This window comes from Myotis yumanensis, unplaced genomic scaffold (genome assembly GCF_028538775.1).
Source record: "Myotis yumanensis isolate MYYU_CA2020_CCGP unplaced genomic scaffold, mMyoYum1.0.hap1 SCAF_5, whole genome shotgun sequence".
Classification (NCBI taxonomy): domain Eukaryota; kingdom Metazoa; phylum Chordata; class Mammalia; order Chiroptera; family Vespertilionidae; genus Myotis; species Myotis yumanensis.
In genome coordinates this window covers 38,152,241-38,176,955 of record NW_027223756.1, presented here as the reverse complement: position 1 = coordinate 38,176,955, position 24,715 = coordinate 38,152,241, and the positions used below count along the sequence as shown (strand labels likewise).

Genomic DNA, 24,715 nt, shown 5'->3' with positions numbered 1-24,715 from the left:
TCAGAGAAATGGTCATAAGGTCACTGAAAAGAATGGAAGACAAATTCAATAATATGTGTAAGAACCAAGAGGAAATGAAGAAGAACCAAGTAAAAATGAAAAATGACATCGCTGCTATAAAGAACTCAATAGAAAGCATGAACAGTAGATTAGAAGAAGCAGAGGGCCACATCAGTGAGCTAGAAGACAAGGTAGGAAAAAATACCCAAGCAGAGCAGCATCTAGAAAAAAAAACTTAAAAAACAGGAGGAGACCTTAAGAGAGCTTCGGGACAACACAAATCGAAAAAACATCTGCAAAATAGGGGTGCCAGAAGGAGAGGAAACTGAGCAAGGAATAGAAAACCTGTTTGAAGAAATGATGACAGAAAACTTCCCTGATACAGGGAAGAAAACACACAAATCCAAGAAGCTCACAGAGTCCCAAACAAAAAGAACCCCAAAAGACCGACACCAAGGCACATAATTAAATTGGCAAACACCAACGACAAAGTAAGAATATTAAAAGTTAACAGAGAGAGACAGAAAGTTACCTACAAAGGATCCCCCATCAGACTAGTGACTGATTTCTCAACAGAAACACATCAGGCAAGAAGGGAATGGAATGAAATATAGAAAGTCATGCAAAGTAAGGGTCTGAATCCAAGAATACTGTACCCAGCAAGGCTATCAATCAAAATTGAGGGTAAAATCAGGAACCTCACAGACAAAAAAAGGACTAAGGGAGTTTATTACCACCAAACCAGCAACGCAAGAAATGCTAAAGGGTCCAGTGTTAAAAGAAGAAATAGGAAGCGAAGAAGGAACACAGGCATAAAGAATAAAAATGGCGACAAACAAGTATCTATCAATAATAACTTTAAATGTAAATGGATTAAATGCCCCAATCAAAAGACATAGGGTAGCTGAGTGGATAAGAAAACATGACCCATATATCTGCTATCTACAGGAAACCCACTTCAGAAAAAAGGACTCACACAGACTGACGATGAAGAGATGGAAAAAGGTTTTTCAGGCGAATGGAAATGAAAAAAAAAGCTGGAGTAGCAATACTTATATCTGACAAATTAGATCTCAAAGTGAAGGATATAACAAGAGATAAGGAAGGCCACTTCATAATACTAAAGGGAGCAATCCAACCGGAAGAAATTATTCTGGTAAACATATACACACCCAATACAGGAGCACCCAAATGCATAAAAAAACTTCTGGAGGATATCAGGGGAGAGATTGACATCAATACAGTCATTGTACGGGACTTTAATACCCCACTATCACTACTGAAAATATCCTCTAAACAAAATATCAGCAAAGAAACATCAATCCTAAATGACTCACTAGATCAGATGGAATTAATTGACATCTTCAGAACATTTCACCCCAAAGCCACAGAACATACATTCTGCTCAAGTGCACATGGGTCATTTTCAAGGAAAGACCATATATTGGGTCACAGGCAAAGTCTCTTCAAATTCAAGAAAATAGAAATCATATCAAGCATCTTCTGAGATGACAATGGCATAAAACTAGAAATCAACTACAATAAAAACAATAAAAAAATCAAACACTGCCCTAACCGGTTTGGCTCAGTGGATAGAGCATCAGCCTGCAGACTCAAGGGTCCCAGGTTCGATTCCGGTCAAGGGCATGTACCTTGGTTGTGGGCACATCCCCAGTGGGAGTGTGCAGTAGGCAGCTGATCGATGTTTCTCTCTCATCAATGTTTCTAACTCTCTATCCCTCTCCCTTCCTCTCTGTAAAAAATTAATAAAATATATTTTAAAAAATCAAACACCTGGAGGCTATATAGAATGCTATTAAACAATGACTGGGTTACCAGAGAGATCAAAGAATAAATAAAAAGCATCATGGCAACAAACGACAATAAAAACACAACAATCCAAAATCTATGGGACACAGTGGAAGCAGTCTTGAGAGGGAAGTTTATAGCTCTACAGGCCTGTCTTAGAAAACAAGAAACAATGGTAATAAATTATCTAACCCTACAACTCAAAGAGAGCAACAAGAAAAGCCCAGCATAAACAGAAGGAAGGAAATAATAAAGATCAGAGCGGAGATAAACGACATAGAGATAAAAAAAACAATACAAAAGATCAACAAAACCAAAAGCTGGTTCTTTAAAAGGATAAACAAAATTGATGAACCTCTAGCCAGGCTCACCAAGAAGCAAAGAGAGAGGACCCAAATAAACAAAATCAGAAATGAAAGAGGAGAAATAACAACAGACCTCACAGAAATACAAACGATTATGAAAAAATACTATGAACAACTCTATTCCAACAAAATGGACAACCTATATGAAATGGACTTATTCTTAGAAAAATACAAGCTCCCAAAACTCAACCAAGAAGAGTCAAAAAACCTGAATAGGCCGATAACTACCGAAGAAATTGAAACAGTGATCAAAAACCTTCCAGCAAACAAAAGCCCTGGTCCAGATGGCTTTACAGGGGAGTTCTACCAAGCATTCAAAAAAGAACTAAAACCTATCCTACTCAGAGTATTCCAAAAAATTCAAGTGGAAGGCACACTTCCAAGCTCTTTTTATGAAGCCAGCATTACCCTAATCCCATAACCAGATAAAGACACCACAAAAAAAGAGAACTACAGGCCAATATCCTTGATGAAATATAGATGCTAAAATCCTCAACAAAATTCTAGCAAATTGGATTCAGTAATACATTAGAAAGATCATACACCATGACCAAATGGGATTTATTCCAAAGATGCAAGGATGGCACAATATCCGCAAATCAATAAATGTGATACATCACATAAACAAACTGAGACAAAAATCACAATCATATCAATTGATGCAGAAAAAGCATCTGACAAAATCCAACACCCTTTCTTGATAAAAACTCTCAGCACATTGGGAATAGAAGGATTATACCTCAACATAATAAAAGCCCTTTATGACAAACCTACAGCCAACATCATACTCAATGGGCAAAAACTAAACTCATTTTCCCTAAGAACAGGAACAAGACAAGGATGCCCACTTTCACCCCTCCTTTCGACATAGTACTAGAAGTACTAGCCATAGTGACCAGACAAGAAGAAGAAATAAAAAGCATCCAAATTGGAAAAGAAGAAGTAAAACTGTCCTTGTTTGCAGATTACATGATACTATACATAGAAAATCCCAAAGACTCCATCAAAAAAGTACTAGACCTAATACATGAATTTGGCAATGTGGCAGGATACAAAATTAACACCCAGAAATCTATGGCATTTTTATACACCAATAATGAACTCACAGAAAGAGAAATGAAAAAAACAATCCCATTTACCATTGCACCAAAAAAATTAAGATACCTAGGAATAAACTTAACCGAGGACGTGAAAGACCTATACTTGGAAAACTACAGGACATTGGAAAAAGAGATAGAGGAAGACATAAACAAATGGAAGAACATACCATGTTCATGGATTGGTAGAATCAACATCATTAAAATGTCCCTACCACCTAAAGCAATCTACAGATTCAATGCAATACCTATTAAAATACTAATGGCATATTTCAAAGATCTAGAACAAACTCTCCAAAAATTCATCTGGGAATAAAAAAAGACCCCCAATAGCCACAGCTGTCCTGAGAAAAAAGACAAAGTTGGAGGGATCACAATACCAGACATCAAATTATATTACCTGCCCTAACTGGTTTGGCTCAGTGGATAGAGCGTCGGCCTGCGGACTGAAGGGTCCCAGGTTTGATCCTGGTCAAGGGCATGTACCTTGGTTGTGGGCACATCCCCAGTAGGGAGTGTGCTGGAGGCAGCTGAATCGATGTTTCTAACTCTCTATCCCTCTCCTTTCCTCTCTGTAAAAAAATCAATAAAATATATTTTTAAAAAAATTATATTACCAAGCCACATTTCTCAAAACTGCTTGGTATTGTCACAAGAACAGACCTATAGACCAATGGAACAGAATAGAGGATCCAGAAATTGACCCAAGCCATTATACTCAATTAATATTTGACAAAGGCGGCAAGAGCATATAATGGAGTCAAAACAGCCTCTTTAATAAATGGAGTTGGAAAATTTGGTCCGATACATGCAAAAAAATGAAACTAGATCACCAACTTACACCATACACAAAAACAAACTAAAAATGGCTAAAGGACTTGAATGTAAGATGGGAAACCATAAAAATCCTATAAGACTCCATAGGCAGCAAAATTGCAGACATATGTTGTAGCAATATCTTTACAGACACAGATCCTAGGGCAAGAGAGACTAAGGAGAAAATAAACAAATGGGACTACATCAAAATAAAAAGCTTCTGCACAGCAAAAAAAAAAAACAACCATCAACAAACCAACAAGAAAGCCCACTGCATGGGAGAACATAGTTGCCAATGTTATCTCCGATGAGGGTTTAATCTCCAACATTTACAGGGAACTCATTCAACTTAACAAAAAGAAGATAAACAATCCAATCAAAAAATGGGCAAAGGACCTAAATAGACACTTTTCAAAAGAGGACATTCAGAAAGCCAAGAGACACATGAAAACATGCTCAAAGGCACTAATCATCCGAGAGATGCAAATCAAAACAACAATAAGGTACCACCTCACACCTGTCAGAATGGCTATCATCAACAAATCAACAAATGACAAGTGCTGGAGAGGATGTGGAGAAAAAGGAACCCTCCTTCACAGCTGGTGGGAATGCAGACTGGTGCAGCCATTATGGAAAACAGTATGACATTACCTCAAAAATTTAAAAATAGAACTGCCATTTGACCCAGTAATACCACTCCTAGGAATATATCCCAAGAAACCAGAAACACCAATCAGAAAGGATATATCCACCCCTATGTTCATAACAGCACAATTTACAATAGCTAAGATTTGGAGACAGCCTAAATGCCCATCAGCAGATGAGTGGATTAGAAAACTATGGTGCATCTATACAATGGAATACTACGCTGCTATAAAAAAGAGGAAATTCTTACCACTTGTAGCAGCGTGGATGGAACTGGAGAACATTATGCTAAGTGAAATAAGCCAGGCAGTGAAATAAAAATACCACATGATCTCACTCATTTATGGATAATAAAGAACATTATAACCTGATGAACAAAAAGATAGATACAGAGGCAGAGAAGCATTGAACAGACTGTCAAATTACAGCAGCAAGGATGGCAAGTGTTGGCGGGGGAGGGGCGGTAAGAGATCAACCGAAGGACTTGTAGGCATGCATGTAAGCATAACCAATGGGGGGGCGGGGGCGGGGATGCTGGGGGAAGGTCAATGGGGGAAAAAAGGAAACATATGTACTACTATTTGTAATACTTTAAACAATAAAATAAAAATTAAAAAATTAAATTAAAAAAGAAAACACAACCTACCTCTGTCTCAGAAACAATACAATATAAGGCAGTGGTTCTCAACCTTCCTAATGCCGTGACCTTTTAATACAGTTCCTCATGTTGTGGTGACCCCCAACCATAAAATTATTTTCGTTGCTACTTCATAACTGTAATTTTGCTACTGTTATGAATCATAATGTAAATATCTGATATGTAGGATGTATTTTCATTGTTACAAATTGAACATAATTAAAGCATAGTGATTAATCACAAAAACAATATGTAATTATATACGTGTTTCTTATTCTTAGGCAACCCCTGTGAAAGGGTCGTTTGACCCCCAAAGGGGTCGCAACCCACAGGTTGAGACCCGCTGATATAAGGGAAGGAATACAGCTTTGAGAGACTGAACATAAATCTGCCTCTGGCACTTAAATGGAAATAGCTCATTAAAATAACGTATCTCATCTATTAATAGTAAGATCATCCAATTAATAAAGATTTTAGGAAAAAAATTAAAAATGTATTTGGTAAGAAGCAAATTACTGCCTGATACTGAATAACCAGTAGCCAATATTAATAAATGATGGTGTGGTCACCCTACTGTAGGAAAACAGGGTGAGCTATACCAGTAAGAAGTGACTCTTTTATTCTTCTTTGTTAAAACTAGGGTAAACTTTCCTATCCTCAAACATAATAACCTCTCTTTACCTCCATCATGTACAAAAATTAATTCAAAATAGTTCATAGGCCTAAATGTAAAACCTAAAACTATAAAATTTTCAGAAGAAAACAAAATCTTTGTGACCATTGGGGTAAGCTATATGTCTTAGATATGACACTAAAGTAAAGTCCACAAAAAGAACAAATTGATAAACTGGACTTGATCAAAATTAAATACTTCTGCTCTTCAAAGGACAACATTAAGAAAATAAGAAAAGCCCTCGCAGGTGTGGCTAGTTGATTGGATTGCCCATTGGGTTGCCCATCAGGACACATACCCGGTTTGAAGGGCTCCATCCTCATTTAGGGGGCATGATGTTTAGCGCTCTCCCTTCCTTTCTCTCTAAAATTCAATAAAAAAACTTTTTTAAAAAGAAAAAAAGGATATGAAACAACCCACATATTGGGAGACTAATCTGAAAAGGGACTTGGATCTGATATAGAACTTGTATACAGAATACATAAAAAGAACTCTTAAAACTCAGTAGGTAAGAAAATAAGCAACCTAAATAATAAAATAAAGACTTAGACACTTCAAAGACAATAGCAAATAAGCACACAAGATGCACAATATCATTCTCCTTCAGGAAGATGCACATTAAAACCAAAATGAGATACCGCAAATAAGCACATAAGATGCATAATATCATTTGTCTTCAGGCAGATGTACATCAAAACCACACTGAGATACCACCACACATCTGTCAGAATGGCTAAGATGAAACAGACAGACAATAATAAGTGTTGTTGAAGATGTGGAAGAACAGAAAGTCTCATATATTACTGATAGGAATGAAAATGGTACAAACATTTGGAAAACAATTTGGAGGTTTCTTTTAAAATTAAACATATACTTAGCATATGATGCAGCCATCTACTCTTAGGTATTTACACAAGAGACAAGACAACGTATCCATACAAAGTACTCAATCTTTCACAGCCCAAGCTGAGAACAGCCCAAATGTACATCAGTAGATGAATAGATAAACAAACTGTGGTATACCCATACAACGAAATAATACTCAACAATAAAAGGAATGAACTCTTGGAGAACCAAGATGGCGGCATACGTAAATACCTATACTTGCTGCCTCTCACAACCACATCAAAATAACAACTAAAAGGCAGAACAACTACCACCCAGAACCGCGGGAAAGCTGAGTGGAAGTTCTACAACTAGAGAGGTGAAGAAAGCCCATTGAGACTGGTAAGAGGTGCGGAGGCATGGAAAGTGCTGGCACCTGGACATGCTGCTCTTTTAATCGGGAGGGAGATACAAGCTCCAGTTCTGGGAGAGACTCTGGGGATCCAGATCATACGGGGAGAAACCGGACTGTTTGACAGGGACAGGAACGCGAGGGCAGCTTTCTCTCAGAGGTGCTCGCAGTGATCATTATTCCTGCATGGGGCGCGGGACATGGAGACCCGGGGACCTCTCCAGGGCAGGGCTGACTGGCAGCCATTGCAGTTTGCTCTGCCCTGGTGATTCCAAAAGACCCCACTACACCCAATTTACAACCCCACCCAAGCTGTGCACATTGGCTTTTGCATATGAATGGCCTGTCCTTTCTCGGCCTAAAATCTGTCAAACTACAGCTGGGTCAGAGAGCCCCAGAGCTTCCAAAAGAAGGCCCAAGGTCTGGCAGCAGCAGCCTCCCTTGCTTCCCAGCTGGGTCTCGTCTGGGCACTTCCAAACCTCATACAAAGAGGAGGAATCTGCAGATGTCTCTGAGCTCCTGCTGGGCAGCCCCAGAGAGTGGCTGACCTTGTACCTCCTTGAAGATCCAAGAGCCAGTGTACCCAGTGGTCAGAGTGAGACCATACCAGATAACAACTCTTCACATTCATAAGAGACACACTTAAGGGGCAGACTCAGAGAGCACCAGAGCCCCACTGAAGCAGCAAGCCCTGCTCCATAAGGGTGTCTCCTGCGCAACAGATCTTCCAGTGTAGACAGAGCTGGTCATCACAGCCAATTGGCCTGGAGGTCAATTCCTCCCAGTGATACCAACAGAAATCAAGGGTTAACTACAACAAGACTGTGTAAACAGCCCACAAAGGGGTACACCAAGAGCATCCACCTTAGGTGACTGGGGAGGCTGAGCCACTGGGCTCCATAGCACACCTACCACACAAAGCCACTCTATCAACTCAAGGAGACTTAGCAGCTACCCAGTATATAGAAACAAACAGAGGGAAGCAGCCAAAATGCGGAGAAACAGAAACAAGTCACAAAGGAAAGAAATGGAGGAAAGCAAAATACTGGATATAGAGTTCAAAACCACAGTTACTCAAGAATCTTCTAGAAACCTCCGAGAAATTTAGTGAGACCTTCAAGGATATGAAAAGAACCAAGCAGAAATTAAGCATACACTAACTGAAATAAAGAATAATATAGAGCTTCAACAGCAGACTAGAGGATCCCAAGAATCTGAAGTCAAAGATTTGAAATACGAAGAAGCAAAAAAACACCCAACCGGAAAAGCAAAATAAAAAAGAATCCAAAAATATGAAGATAGTGTAAGGCGCCACTGGGGCAACTTCAAGTGTACCAACATCCGAATTATGGGGGTGCCAGAAGAAGAGAGAGAGCAAGATATTGAAAACCTATTTGAAGAAAATGACAGAAAACTTCCCCTACCTGGTGAAAGAAATAGACTTACAAGTCCAGGAAGCACAGAGAACCCCAAACAAAAGAAATCCAAAGAGGACCACACCAAGACACATCATAATTAAAATGCAAAGGGCAAAAGACAAAGAGAGAATCTTAAAAGCAGCAAGAGAAAAAAAGTTAGTTACCTACAAGGGAGTACCCATATGACTGTCAACTGATTTCTCAAGAGAAACTATGCAGGCCAGAAGGGAGTGGCAAGAAATATACAAAGTGATGAATAGCAAGAACGTACACCCAAGATTACTCTAACTAGCAAAGCTCATTTAGAATTGAAGGTCAGATAAAGAGCTTCACAGACAAGAAGAAGCTAAAGGAGTTCATCACCCCCAAACCAGTATTACATGAAATGCTGAAGGATATTCTCTAAGAAGAGGAAGAAAAAGAAAAAGGTAAAGGTAAAAAATTATGAACAACAAAGTGACAACAAATACATATCTATCAACAAGTGAACCTAAAAATCAAATGAATAAAAAACCTGATGAACAGAACAGATTGGTGAATGTAATAGAATTAGGGGCATGGAAAGGGAGCAGACTGACAATTCTCGGTGGGAAGGGGTTGCGGGAAGAGACTGGACAAAGAGCTTACACCTATGGACAAGGTCAGTGGGGGGGCGGGGGGGGGGGCCTGGAGTGGGGTGGGAACCGGGTGGAGGGGAGCTATGGGGGGAAAAAAGAGGAACATCTGTAATAATCTGAACAATAAAGATAAAAAAAAAAAAAGGAATGAACTCTCAATACCTACAACAATATTGCTGAATCTCAAAATAACTAACTATGCTGAGTGGTAGTTTCACAGGTGTACACACACACACATAGATATCACACATGATAACTTATCAAATTGTGTATTTTGTGCAATTTCTTATACTATACCCCAATAAAGCTGTTTTAAGAAAGAGAATGTATTGATATACACATCAACATTGTTAAGTCATAAACAAAAAACTATATATACTTTTATTCCATTTATATGAAACATCAAAAAATAAATCTAATGTGAAAGCAGATCAGCATTTATCTGAATTGGGGAAGGGGATTGGAGTTGGGGGTCGGTGGGGTTTGTAAGGGTTGACTGGGACCTTTCTGGAGTGGTGAAAATGTTCTATTCTTCCCTGTGATGTGGTTACATGGGTGTGTAAATTTTATCAAAACATACATTAAAATGGGTGCATTTTACAGTAGGTGAATTATATTTCAATTTAAAAAATAGCTTTGCCTTAGATAACCTGTTCAGAGAGTATCACATAATATAGACTAGCAAAATTGGATCATTGGCTCAAAAGGCAAGATCTTTCTAAATTTTGACAAAATGGGCGCTCTCTGGGAAGCATGCCCATGCCTTTCTTTCCTTCTCCCCCAGGCACAGTAGCTTCCTCACTCCCAAGCTCCAAGGGCCCTTCCTTTACCTCTGTAACTTGTTTCCTAAGCCCATTTCTTCTAGGTATTACTTTTTCTACCTCTGTGATTTACCCAATAAATGTCCTTACAAAAAAAAAAGATTTGACAAAATAACCCCACAACTATCTTGTCCTCTATCTTTCCCCCGCAAAGGTGGCAGCGGAAAGATGAAATAATTCAATCTAACATGGCCATCTATTTACAGACACCAGTTAATTCTGTCCCATTCCCCACAGAACCTACTCTAAACTTACTACACTCTTCCCTTCCAGTTAGAAACACCTTTTCTTTCTCACCAAGCCAAGGAAAATTTGCTTAAGCTTCCTTCTCCTCTCTCACAGCTCCATGGTACATTCCCATTTTACCTTTTTATCTCTTATCCTCTCCTCTCAGTGACTGTCCCCTAGCAATTATTCACTCTCCTGGTAGGATATTTACTTCCCTACACAGTTCTTAATCTTCATCCTATGAACACTCAAACATTTCTTCCTTTTGACCCTATACTATCCTCCCTTCAGCTATTGCACTCTTTTTCATTGAAATCAAGCGTCTGTAAGAAAATAGTGTCTGCTGCTACCCATTCACCTTCATCCTGATTTAATGTGGCACTCTCTAGCAAAAAGTGAACCATTTATCACAGCCAAATACAACAGCCTCTATTCACTCCACAACCTCCTGGATCTTGTCTTTTTGCCACATCTGCCCTGCTTATGACACCCCACTCCCGGGGCTTCACAGACATTCTTTGACTAGATCTTCCATACCCTCCGTTTAAGGGGAGTACTGTCATTGTGCTTCTTCTCGCCCTATAGATGCTTTCTCTTGGGGCAGCATCATCCACACTTATGATTTTAATGATTTATGAACATAAGACTCAGCCCTTATTTCTTCACTACTTAAATGCTATACTATCCGCATATAATGCTGAAAAAAGAACAATATCCTTAGCACAGCTTGGAAAGTGCTTTACAGGGAGGTCTCATCTGAACATTTCTAGGTTCTGACCCAATCTATGTAGTATAACTCTCCCAAAATATCACATTCTTTTTTTTTTCTTTGGGGGGGCGGGGGGGGGGGGGGGGTTAAACAGTTTTGAGTTATAAAGAAAAGTATATACATCCTAAGTATATTATTTATGAATAATCATGAAGTAAATATGCTTATGCAATCACCACTCACATCTATATATACAAAAGCCTAAGCGACCAAAACGACCAGTCGCTATGACATGCACTGACCACCAGGGGGCAGACGCTCAACACAGGAGCTGCCCTTGGGTGGTCATTACACTCCCATACCCGCACCCCCCCCCCCCCCAAGCCGGCCAGCCCTGATTGGAACCTCCTGCAGCCTCCCCCCCGCCCCCCCCCCCAACCTCCCGTGGCCCAAATCGGCCCCAATCGCCAGCCAGGCTGAGGGACCCCACCCATGCACAAAGTCATGCACCGAGCCTCTAGTCAAGAAATATAAATCATCACCAGTAACCCAGCAGCCTTCCTTGTCACTAACCAGTGCTTCTTTCCTAAAATATCTTAAACTCTAAAAGCACTGATCTACAGTTCCTATTCCACAAATATTCTCTAATTTCATTACTAGGCCCTCTGTCCTTCCCATCTCCATACAAATTTCTATTTTCTCTTAAAGCCAAACTCAGGTATCTCCTTCTATGGCACCGTCTCATCTTTGTTCACACAGCACTTTAAATGTATCTCCATTACAACACTTTTGCACTACATTATGCTATACTATACATTCATTATAAATTTGGAAGCTCTTCTGAGGGCAAAGACTGAATAGCATCTATCTCTATGTCTGTAGCAACTAGCTCAGTATTGCAACAAAACAGTGTCTCCTATAAATGAAAAACTTAAAGCTCAAAATTTCTTTGGAAGAAGATCCTTCTATATCTAACTTTACCTGTGCGACATTCATTGCAGATAAATTTTCCTCTGGGCATCTCAGTTAATCCAAGGCACTCCAGGTGGAACGCCCCACAGCACTGAGCCTCACATAACAGCAGCTCACCCAGTTTCTCACAGTTCTGTCAAGAAAAAGAAAACAGATCTGTCTATAGAAAAAGTTTTTTTTTTGTCTTTTTCTTTTTAATACTATATTTTTAGTGATTTCAGAGAGGAAGGGGAGAGAGAGAGAGAGAGAGAGAGAGAGAGAGAGAGAGAGAGAGAGAAAGAAACATCAATGATGAGAGAATCATTGATCGGCTGTCTCCTGCACACCCCTTAATGGGGATTAAGCCCCCAACCCAGGCATGTGCCCTTGACCAGAATCGAACCCGGGACCCTTCAGTCTCCAGGGCAATGCTCTATCCACTGAGCCAAACCGGTAGGGGCTATAGAAAAAGGTTTTTAAAAATCCCAAGAAGGCCCTTAGGAAGGCAAAGATTAATAAGTAGCTTTGCCAGAAATAAGAAATCCCAACAACCATTCATGCAATATGTAATGATTACCAGGTAGCACAAGATCCCTGGTTCTTATGGTTTTTATATTCTAAGGATAGAAAATACAAGTAAAAACTTAAACAGAAAAGATATCAGACATGATAAGCATTATTGTAGAGAATTGAAGGTAGAAAATTCAAATAGATACTTTGGACTGGGTGATTAGGAATGGCTGCTCAGATTAGCTCTGAATGACAAATCAGCCATGTGATGTGAAGGAAGGGCCAGGAAAACAGCAAGTACAGAAAGTCCACAAATGGAAAAAAACCATGGCATGTCTGAGAAGCACAAGGAAAGCCAGTGTCATGGGACTAACGTTATAAGTGGTAGAAAATGAGGTACAAGAGAGGCAAAGGCCTGATTATGTGACCTTATAGATTATGGTACAGAGTTTCAGATTTTAGGTGTTTCATTAGATAGCTTTACCAAGGGAAGGCTAAAATCAGTTACTCATTTAAAAACAGATCCTTGTGATTGCTACGTCGAAAATGAGTTTAAGAATAGAAAGCTGATCTAGGAATATATCCTAAGAAACCAGAAACAACAATCAGAAAGAAAATATTTACGCCCTAGCCGGTTTGGTGCAATGGATAGAGTGTCAGCCTGTGGACTGAAGGATCCCAGGTTTGATTCCAGTCAATGGCACATGCCTGGGTTGCAAAGGCAGCCGATCAATGATTCTCTCTCTCATTGATGTTTCTATTTCTCTCTCCCTCTCCCTTCCTCTTTGAAATCAATAAAAAATACCTTTTTAAAAAAAGAAAGAAAATATTTACAATAGCAGTGCTATTTACAATAGCTAAGATCTGGAAACAGCCCAAGTGTCCATCAGTAGAGTGGATAAAAAAGCTGTGGTACATTTACACAGTGGAATACCATGCAGTTGTAAAAAAGAAGGTTCTCTTACCCTTTGAGACAACATGGAGGGACCTAGAGAGTATTATGCTGAGCCAGTCAGAGAAAGACAAATATCACATGATCTCACTTAGATGTGGAATATAACGAACAAAATAAACTGACAAAATAAATCCAGAGACACGAAAGCATGTAACAGACTGGCGATTCTTAGAAGGGCGGGGGGGGGGGGGGGAAGCAGGGAGGCAGGAAGAGATTAATCAAATAACTTATATGCATAACCATGTGGTGAAGGCCTGGAGAGAGGGTAAGAGCAGGGAGTAGGGGGTCAATGGGGGGAAAGGGGGCATCTAAAACACTTTTAAAAATAAAGATAATAATTTTTTTTTTAAAGTAGAAAGATGAGAAAAGAAGCAAAGAAATAGTCAGGAAGACTACTGCAAAGATTCAACAAGAGATACTAGCTAGCTGGACTTGGGTCACAACTGTTCTAAATGGGCTCCAATTAAGGTTTAAACAACCCTTGAGATATGAACCAGCTCCGAAATATCATCTTTCTCAGATGATCTCATCTAAGACAGGGTGCCACTTAAGATAGGGCCTTAGGAAGTAAGATCTACCTAGATATGTTGCTCTGAAAACATTTGAAGATTTATGAAAATTCTGCAAATTCCTAATATTTGTTACTTTTTACCCTTCCAACATCTTGACTAGTTTCCCCATAGTGATTAGCAAAACAAAACAAAACAAAACAAACAAACAAAAAAAACGTTTTATACTTATTCTATAAGAGAAGAAAGGGAACATGTGGCTAGGTAAATCTATTATCTTTAGGAACCCAAAGAAATAGAACAGGTCTTGGTCACTTAACATAAAATAAACAAGTGAGTAGAACTTTAGCAGGGAATAAGGCCAGAGGCAGCTAGAGATTAAGAAGGGACCTCAAGATCTTAATCAATCTGTATTCTGAACTAGTCTCACATGTTCAGCTCCCCCATTATCCACTATTCACACATAAAAACTGACAAATATTGTATCTTTCAAAGTGGGACACTTGAGAGTAATAAGAGGCACTATTAATAAATTACAGAAGAAAGGAGACATATGTAATACTCTTTGTAATACTTTAAGCAATAAAACAAAATTAAAAAAAAATAAATTACAGAAGAAAAACAGATTTAATCAAAGACTGATCTAAACAAGCCCTGACCACTGAGTCACCATAATTTTATTTATCATTTTTTGTTAATAATCTCTGTGGGTATAAGTCTCTGAGGACTAACCCTGTGTTTGGGAGCTGGTCTGAATATGGTCAACCTTCTTTGATCAAAATGTATGTGTGTGTGTCTGTGTGTGTGTGTGTGTGCAATAGTGAAAATGAACAAAGAAACTGAGTTGAAATTATACTGGCCTGGATTAGTTTTATTTTTTAGCTATTTCGATTTAGGAAAAAAACAAACAAATATCTTCAAAATTTTTATATGCCAATTTTAAAGAATTTACAAAGGTAAATCAAGACCATAAAAAGAGATCATAACCAAAACAACCATTTAATTGACTCTACTCCCAAGTCAAATAAAGGCTCTTAAAACAATAAAGTGGAGTCAGCTCTTTAACAATAAAGTGGAGTCACATCTCATAGATAGGCAATACAATACAGTGGTTTGGTTAAGACTCTAAACCCAGATTGCCTGGGTTTATATCCTGGCTTCACTATTTAACATATCTATGCCTGTTTCCTCAAGTATAAAATTAGGTTAATAATGATAATAATCTACTTATAAGATTATTATAATCAATATGATATGATGTAATATTTATAGTGATTGGGACAATGCTTAAAACACAGTAAATACTATATAAACATTTATTAATTAATTACAAAAATATAAACAATAGGGTCTCTAAAGTTATATAAATGGTAGGTCCTCTAAGTACTTTAAAGCAAAAAAAAAAAAAAAAAAAAAAATTTGTTTTTTAAACAAATCTTATAGCAAAAGTTACCCTTGGAAAATTCCTTAGAAATCCAAAGATTCTCACACCTTGAGAGGTACAGGAAAATGATCTTGAGTGAGCAACCACAGATTCACAGATTCACTTCTCCACTTCTCCCATTTGAGACCTATTTCAGGTCATCTACTCATGGGCAACAAGGGGCAAGTGGTTCACCAACACTACATACTTCTCCTACTTTCTCTTTTTGTGGGGAGGGAGAAGAGTTAAATCCTCAAAGGGAAGCGACTGCACTGGAATCATCTAATAAAATTATTATCCTAATAATGAATGGGCCATCAAAAAATGGAGAGGGCTTCTCTTAAAAGATAACCGGCTTGGCTCAGTGGATAGAGCGTCGTCAGCCTGTGGACTGAAGGGTCCCAGGTTCGATTCTGGTCAAGGGCATATTCCTTGGTTGCGGGCACATCCCCAGCAGGGGGTATACAGAAGGCGGCGGATCGATGTTTCTCTCTCATCAATGTTTCTAACTCTCTATCCTTTTCCCTTCCTCTCTGTAAAAAAAATCAATGAAATGTATAGGAAAAAAAAAAGATAAGCATGCAATCAGAAGGCAAGTAGACATTTTCTACCTGACAAACATTCTCCTTGAGGGCAGCTCCTCCACCTCGTTCACCCTGCAGTTTTTTAGATGCAGGCATCCCATGGTCGTTTTCTATGCCCTCTTCAACAGCCTCCTTGAGACTTGCAGCCATCCTGTGTGTCATCAGTTCTCCCTTGCAGAGAAAAAATAATGTCCCATATCTGCATTATTGATGTCTCCTCCATCTGACCCCCTCCCTCTGGACTGCTATTTGTCTAGCCATTAAGCACTTACAGATGTTCAGCCAATCACGCGGGCGGACTGCATGCAATGTTAGTTCTAACCCTGCTGTGATTGGGCGGGTAGTGGGCGCCTCATGCCCTGCCACTAACTGCTCTGAGGCTGTTCCACTGGAACTTTTTGAGCTGTTCCATTTTAAGGTTTCACTAAGGGAGAGAAAACATTCTTAAGTTTATTTGATTACTTATTTGTCCTTCCAAGATCAGTGTTTCCTAAATAATGCCCCTCTTGGGCATTCTATTCAAATTGTCCTGGAAAGAAACAATCTTTATTATAATGTATGATGCTGGCCTGACTTGTACTAAGGCTCTTTTAACCTGAGTTATAAAAGCCAGACATAGCATCAATGACTACACTGATGCTCTGTAAACTATTGTTTTAAGTCTATCTCTATTTCCTAAAAACTGATATTTACAAATTTTATTCTAAAATTAAGCAATTGATGGTCTTAAAAAATAAGCAAATGAATGTTCCCCCTAACTGCAGCAGTCTCAACTTTTTTAAAGGGCAACATTTGGATCATATGGTTACTTGCTATTGTGCTCTTTGGTTTTTAGAAATTTCATGATGAAACATGAAATTTCATCTAACACCTAGAGTATACAATGTGATCTTATAAAAAGGTTATACCTACAGATGCCATATGTGCCTTGACTGATTTTTACTAGAATCAGGCAATCCTTTTTCTCCAGGATTCCTTATATCCATTAGCTGTTTCAGGACAATACTATTAAATAAACTCAAGGGAAAGAGGGACGTGGCCTCCACTGTGAAAAGTAGCTTCGCTTTGGAAGATCAAAAGATTAGGAACAGAGTAATACCTCTGAGCCTGGAGTTTCTCTTGATGAGTCTTCATTTTTCACTCTTTTACAATGCATCTTAGCTATAGCATGCCTTTGTCGTTTTCGCCTTCTTGGTTTATCAAATATTTTGGTAGTGCCTATGACAGAAAAACATGTGTTACCTGCTAGTGAATGATACCCAAGTGCAAGAACTCCTATCCTCAACTAAAGGACCCTCATAGAATTACGGAATATTAGAGTAAAAACTAACCTTGAATTTACTGTTTAATTCTCTAACTTTGTAGATGAGGAAACCAGGGGCAGAGAGGTAAAGAGACTTACCAATGACTATATAAGTAGTTGGGGAATTAGCTACAAATGTATAAATTCTGTCTCATACAGATTAAATAATAAGTGGTTTTAGGTAGGTTACTAAAGCAATTCCATTCTACAACAGTGATTTTCAACCTTTTTCATCTCATGGCACACATAGACTAATTACTAAAATTCTACAGCACACCAAAAAATGTATTATATTTTATTTGTGGATCGTACAAAACAAAAAAAGGTATAATCTTGATTCGTTCACCAGACAGCTATTATTGTGTTGGCTGTTGGCTTCTTTTTGTTGACACTCTAAGGGAAAAGAGGTCAGTGCCCCTGACTAAAATAGGTATTGCATGTTTTAAAAATACTTGTGGCACAGAAGTTGAAAAATCACTGTCCTACATGGTTGAAATAAAAGACTTCCTAGTTCCTCAAAGGACTTTAATATCCTATAGATGAGGAGAAAATACTTTTATATAGTCAGACCAAAATACTAAAACTTGGCTTCCAAGATTAAAGATAGTAAATCATATCACTCTATGACTTAAGGATTAAGATGAAAAGCTGAAATATATAAAATTTGGCTTAGCACTAGTGGGTTTGGCTCAGTGGATAGAGCACTGGCCTGCGGACTGAAGGGTCCTGGGTTCAATTCTGGTCAAGGGCACATACCTAAGTTGTAGCTTTGATCCCTGGCCCTGGTTGGGGTGTGTGCAGGAGGCAACCAATTGATGTGTCTCTCACATTGATGTTTCTCTCTGTCTCTCCCCCTCCCTTACAGTCTTTCTAAAAATCAATGGAAAAATATCCTCCGGTGAGCATTAACAAAAAATAAATATAAAGTTTGGGGTAGAGAAAGGGGAAAAAGAATATTTATATATTCATATAGTGGTACTATGATCTTGACCATTCAGCAATAAAAAGTGAAAATGTGGTCTGACATAGTTAGAAAATGAAATTCCAGTCTCTCATTTTCTATTACATACTTTAAATCTTGTTATAGAAATATCAAGAGGAATCTAAAGAGATGTTTCATACTATGTTTCAAGATATTTAGCCTAGGTATCAACAGAGTCTGGACTTTGGAAAACTGCCTTAGTTCTTTCTTGGACTGCCTAATGGAGATGAAGATCTGCTATCAACGCTACTGATAGCCTATGACTAAAGAGAGGTAATGTAATGGCAGAGGCAAGGTCCAAAATTCTCACAAGCAGAAAAATCAAAGAAATTTTTATATATATTTTTTTATTGATTTCAGAGAGGAAGGAAGGAGAGAGAAAAACATCAATGATGAGAGAGAATCATTGATCGGCTGCCTCCTGCACGCCTCCTACTGGAGGTCAAGCCCGCAACCCTGGCATGTGCCCTTGACCAGAATCAAACCTGGGACCCTTCAGGCTGCAAGCCAATGCTCTATCCACTGAGTCACACTGGCTAGGGCACAAGCAGAAAAATTTAGATGAAATATACAAAGAATAAAGTGCAAGTTGTATGTTTTACCAAAAAAAAATTAAGTATGAAAGTATAAAAAAGAGCTAATATTATTTTGTAAGCAGTTTTTTAAAAAAGCAAGAAGACAATAGAGTGTTGAAGGCCTGGGAGGGGCGGGTATGGGGTAGAGAGGGTCAATGGGAAAAAAAAACACAGACAAACAAAAGGGACATCTTAGTACTTTCAACAATAAAGATAATTTTTTAATTAGTTCAGAAAAAAAAAAAAAAGCAAGCAAGTAGCCCTGGAAGTGTTGTTAAGTGGTTGGAGCATCAGCACCTAAGGGAGGCAGCCAATTGATGTGTCTCTCCCACATTGATGTCTGTCTGTCTGTCTCTCTCTCTTTCTCCTTCCCACCCCTTAGTTCTCTCTAACCCTCCCTCCCACTCTCTCTAAAAATCAATTTAAAAAATATCCCCCAGTGAGGACTAACAAAAAAAAGCAAGCAAGCATATTGATAAACCTAAGAATTACAATTATACACGAGGTTAAAATAATCTAATATATTGCTACATTTACTTGCTAAAACACTCAATAACCATACATCACATTTAAAGAAGTATGGCCCTAGCAGGTTTGGCTCAGTGGATAGAGAATCAGCCTGCGGACTGAAGGGTCCCGGGTTCAATTCTGGTCAAGGGCACATGTTGCCCAGGTTGCAGGCTTGATCGCCAGTAGGGGGCGTGCAGGAGGCAACCTATCAATGATTCTCTCTCATCATTGATTTTCTCTCTCTCTTCCCCTCTGAAATCAATAAAAAATATATTTAAAAATAAGAAAGTTTTCTTTTTTAAAAAAGAAGCAGTATGCATTTATTACCACATGAGATATAATCTTCCCATGATACTCTTTGCTGGCAGACCACATCTGATGCAGTGGGCTCAAAACTGGGCTAATATCTCAGGAATGATAATAATCAATAAATGTCATTAGCAGACAAATTATCAAAGTGGTTCAAAAAACTGGCATGGAGAAAATCTGGGGTGGATAACAACAAAGTAGTGTAGCAATGAATTTAGTTGAGTCTGGATTTAGTTCTCCAACACTGCCATCTCTTTCATGTTCATTTTTCTTCTATAAAATAAGAGATAATATTAACAACTAGAGCAGCCATGGGCAAACTACGGCCCGCGGGCCGGATCCGCCCGTTTGAAATGAATAAAACTAAAAAAAAAAAGACCGTACCCTTTTATGTAATGATGTTTACTTTGAATTTATATTAGTTCACACAAACACTCCATCCATGCTTTTGTTCTGGCCCTCCGGTCCAGTTTAAGAACCCATTGTGGCCCTCGAGTCAAAAAGTTTGCCCACCCCTGAACTAGAGGCCCAGTGCACGAAATTCATGCATGGGTAGGGTCCTAAGGCCTGGCTGGTGATTAGGGCTGATCGGGGCCCAGTTGCCAGCTGCTGGCAGGGGCCTTCCTTTGTTCTGTGCCACCCCCTGGTGGTCAGCGCACATCATAGTGAGTGATCGAACTTCCGAGGGGACAATCTGCATATTAGCCTTTTATATATATAGATAACCTAACTCTTTATAATGCTTTTCAGTGGTTCTCAACCTTCCTAATGCTGCGACCCTTTAATACAGTTCCTCATGTTGTGGTGACCTCCAATTTCATTGTTACAAATTGAACATAATTAAAGCATAGTGATTAATCACAAAAACAATATGTAATTATATATGTGTTTTCAGATGGTCTTAGGCGACCCCTGTGAAGGGGTCGCAACCCACAGGTTGAGAACCACCGCTTTAGATAGATTATCAGTAATAGTACTATGCAAGGGACCTCGTAGAGTATATGCTCCAACTATAACTATTATATCCATTACTGAATGAAGGGCAGTCCATTCCACCTGTGTGCTGAACCAAAATCACCAAGTAGAAGTTCCAGGAGTCAAATTCCAATTTAATCGAAAAGATTCCAAAGCCCTTAAGAAGCAACCACAATGGACTAGGCGCAAATGTAAGCTCTCTTTTTCAAGCATATGCTCAGATTATCCTATATAATAAAAGGGTAATATGCAAATCGGCCGAACTGCAGAACAACTGGTTGTAATGATGCGCACTGACCACCAGGGGGCAGACACTCAATGCAGGAGCTGCTCCCTGGTGGTCAGTGTGCTCCAACAGGGAGAGCGTCACTCAGCCAGAAGCCAGGCTGACTGCTGCCAAGCGCAGCGGTGGTGGCGGGAGCCTCTCCTGCCTCCGTGGCAGCGCTAAGGATGCTTGACTGCCATCAGTCGGACATCCCCTGAGGGCTCCCGGACTGCGTAGGCCAGGCTGAGGGGACCCCTCCCCCCACCAGTGCACGCATGTCGTGCACTGGGCCTCTAGTAGTGTGATAAAAAGAAACTAAGACTGTTTGTCAAAGATTGGCTTAGATCAGTGGTCAGCAAACTGCAGCTCGTGAGCCACATGTGGCTCTTTGGCCCCTTGAGTGTGGCTCTTCCACAAAATACCGCATGGGCAACAAAGTTTCAATCGCACTGTACGTGCGCGCCCGCACGTGGTATTTTGTGGAAGAGCCACACTCAAGGGGCCAAAGAGCCGCATGTGGCTCGAGAGCCGCAGTTTGCCAACCACTGGCTTAGATGATTTATAATTTCCCTCTCAATTAAGATTCCATATTTTCTGTCCTATAGGAACAAAAATTGAACCAAAACCAAAAAAATAATGATGCATTCTGGAGAACTGTTTAAACAGAAAATTAAGAAGCTAATTTTTCTCTACTGTTCTTAACATTTCCTTACGCTAATATAATTCATGTTGCTGTTGTTAATCCTCACCCAAGGACATTTTTCAACTGATTTTTAGAGCGGGAGAAAGAGAGACAGAGAGAGAGAAACATTAATGTGAGAGACACATCGATTAGTTTCCTCTCGCATACACCCCAACTGCGTGGGCCAAAACTCTATACACTGAGTCAAACTGGCCATGGCTACACTTATATAATTCTAATTCTATTTAACTAATTTCAGATCAAGCTGAAAGTGATATAATTTTCTAGAATCATGCATAGTTTTAGTATGCATATTTTGGGCAAACAGGTCTTTAAACTTTCAACCTCACTGGTCTTCCCTACATACATAGTAATTTTTCTAGTTAACTGACAAGGTGCTTCACACTCTTTTTTGCATTACATTTTTAAAATCTCATAAATACTCACCTCCACCAAACTTTTTAGAATGAGATGCACCACATGATTCAGCAATGTTATTCTCCAAGTGACCAGCGTCATAACACTATAAATAAGTAAAATGCAACATAAAATAAACCCTTTTTAGTATATACCAAAAGCTGAACAGTCTACTGCCATAGATACAGAATCCTGGTTTAATGAAAACTTCATAGGGAAAGGCATCAGATTTTTTTTTAAATGCTCTAAACGTAGATACAGAATATAGCTCTAAAGTGAGAGGAGAAAGAGAAGGGTTATGTACCCAGAGACTCACTCTCTCAGTTCTATTCCACCCTGTATTTAAAATCTCCACTCGTAAAGTTGTATGTATAATTATTAGATTTTATATAGTTGTTTACTTGATGGAATTATGAATATTTAAAAAATAGGAATCATAAAATATCTTTCTAATTAATATAAATTACAGCAATATTAAGACAAAACACTTAAACATCAAGAGTGATTCACAGTATGAATTAGTTCCATTTCAAGAGAATGTCTTTTTCCCACAAAAATAATTTTCTTCGTTATGAATATAAAACAAAATTTAGTCACCACAAAAAGTCAAAATAATAGATACCATCCTTGATATAAAGTTCCCAAAGTTTGAAGACAAAACAAGATACAATACAGGTGTGAATTTCCAAATGCTTACTATATACATCCTATATAATAAAAGAGTAGGTGGTATCACGCCCTCACGCGACACCACCACAAGATGGCTGTGCGCACAGCAGAGGCAGAGCCTGGTGGCCGCTCCGTGTGATAAAGCCTGGGGGGGTCCCGTGGCTCTGTGTGGCAGGGAGGAGGCCAGTCCCGGCGTCTCCGCCGCCTGGAGGTGGGCCTTGGCAAAGGAGGCAGGTCCCAGCAGGGGAGGGCAGTTGGGAGCGATCAGGCAGGCAGGCAGAAGCAGTTAGGGGCAATCAGGCAGGTAGGCAGGCAAGAGGTTAAGAGCCAGCGGTCCCAGATTGTGAGAGGGATCCCAGATTGGAAAGGGTGTAGAATGGGTTGAGGGACACCGCCCCCCCTTCCCTGACCGTGCACAAATTTCGTGCACCGGGTCTCTAGTTAATAAATAATAATTGCCGGAAGCCAGTCCATCCTTGCTGCTTGACACAGTCGCTGCAGGAAAGAAACATCTGCACAGCATATGTTTCAAGGGACCTGGCGTATATGGCATACTGTTCTTAATATGTTTGCTCCCCTTCTTGGCGCTATGTGTTTTAACCAAAGTCACCTCTCCGAGAAAGGTTGTTTCCCCAGGTAGGAATTTTTCCCTGAGGTTAGGGAGGGGATACAACCCCTTAATTAAGTGCCAGGCGGGTAGTTAAGCTACATAATCTTTACTCCCTGGAATGGAGATAAGAAACGCCCTAACCTTTGTAATAGAAATTGACAGGATTAAAATCGGCTGGTATAAATACGGATGTAACAAGACAATAAACATCAGATCCTAACCAGAACCTAGCCAGAGAACATGGCAAAAGATCCTGGACAGAACTTCACTGGAGAACCTACACAGAACATGGCAAAAGAACCTGGTGACTGAACCTGGCTGGAGAACCTGGAGAACCTGGCTGGAGAACCTAGCGAGAGAACATGGCACCAGAACTTGGTTGGAGATCCTGACCAGAACTTCGCTGGAGATCCTGGAGGGAGAACCTCGCTATGCTGATGAACTGAACCCAGTTTCCATGTCATTCCTTCTTCGCCGACTCCGTCCACACCTTTGGGGACCCCTGGACCCGCTGGGATTGGACCCCAGCATCACTACTTTCCTCATGTTCATGTGAGCCTTCCATGACTCACCTTGTATAATACTACTAAATTTATCATCTGACTGCAAATGTCACTCTATGCGCAAAATATTCAACTGAATTCCAGTTTACCTGGCCCTTCCCATCTACCTCTTCCAGAATCTTGCAAAATAGCTAAGATTTGAATAAGACAAAGCCAGGAGAGAAAGCACTGCAGAAGGAGATTATCACAGCCTTACTAGAATGTAAGGTACAAAGAGAGGATAGTGAGTTGTAGACATGATATCTTGGAAGGCTGTATAAACTGCAGAGAAAGTTTGGAGGGCAGGAAATGAGCAAAGAATAATTAAAAAGTCCATGTCATAAGACTGAGAAAAATAAAAGAATTTAAAGGATACAACACAGTTTTTAAAATGAGGAATATGAACACAAATAAACTAAAAATTTCATTTAATGAACAAAATAAACCGATGAACAAAATAGATCCAGACATAGAAGCATAGAACAAATTGCAGAATCTCAGAGGGAAGGCAGGGGAGGGTGGGTGGTTGGGTGGGAAGAAATCAACCAAAGAACTTGTATGTATATCCACATAACCCAAGGACACAGACAATAGGGTGGTCAAGGGGGGAAGGGGTACAACAGAAGGGGTCAATTGGGGGGAAAAAGAGGACATATGTAATACTTTCAACAATAAAAATTTAATTTTTTAAAAATGAAATTAAGCCCAGCTGGGTGTAGCTCAGCGGTAGAGTGTCGACCTACAAACCAAGAGGTCACAGGTTCAATTCCCGGTCAGGGCATATGCCCAGGTTGCGGGCTCGATCCCCAGTGGGGGGCGTGCAGGAGGCAGCCAATCGATGATTCTCTCTCATCATTGATGTTTCTATCTCT

The 24,715-nt window shown here is 39.5% G+C and overlaps 1 protein-coding gene across 3 annotated transcripts in view; it reads right to left on the bottom strand.

The window, feature by feature from the left end:
• The window catches only part of NSD1 (nuclear receptor binding SET domain protein 1), a 143,703-nt gene that overhangs the window by 50,015 nt on the left and 68,973 nt on the right, over positions 1-24,715 (bottom strand). For all 3 annotated transcript variants that reach the window (XM_070415100.1, XM_070415099.1, XM_070415101.1), the window contains exons 9-12: positions 22,053-22,128; positions 17,104-17,222; positions 16,032-16,175; positions 12,054-12,177 (exon numbers count right to left, since the gene is read on the bottom strand). In XM_070415100.1, the coding sequence (XP_070271201.1) occupies positions 12,054-12,177; positions 16,032-16,175; positions 17,104-17,222; positions 22,053-22,128 (463 nt within the window). The remainder of the gene's footprint in view (positions 1-12,053; positions 12,178-16,031; positions 16,176-17,103; positions 17,223-22,052; positions 22,129-24,715) is intronic.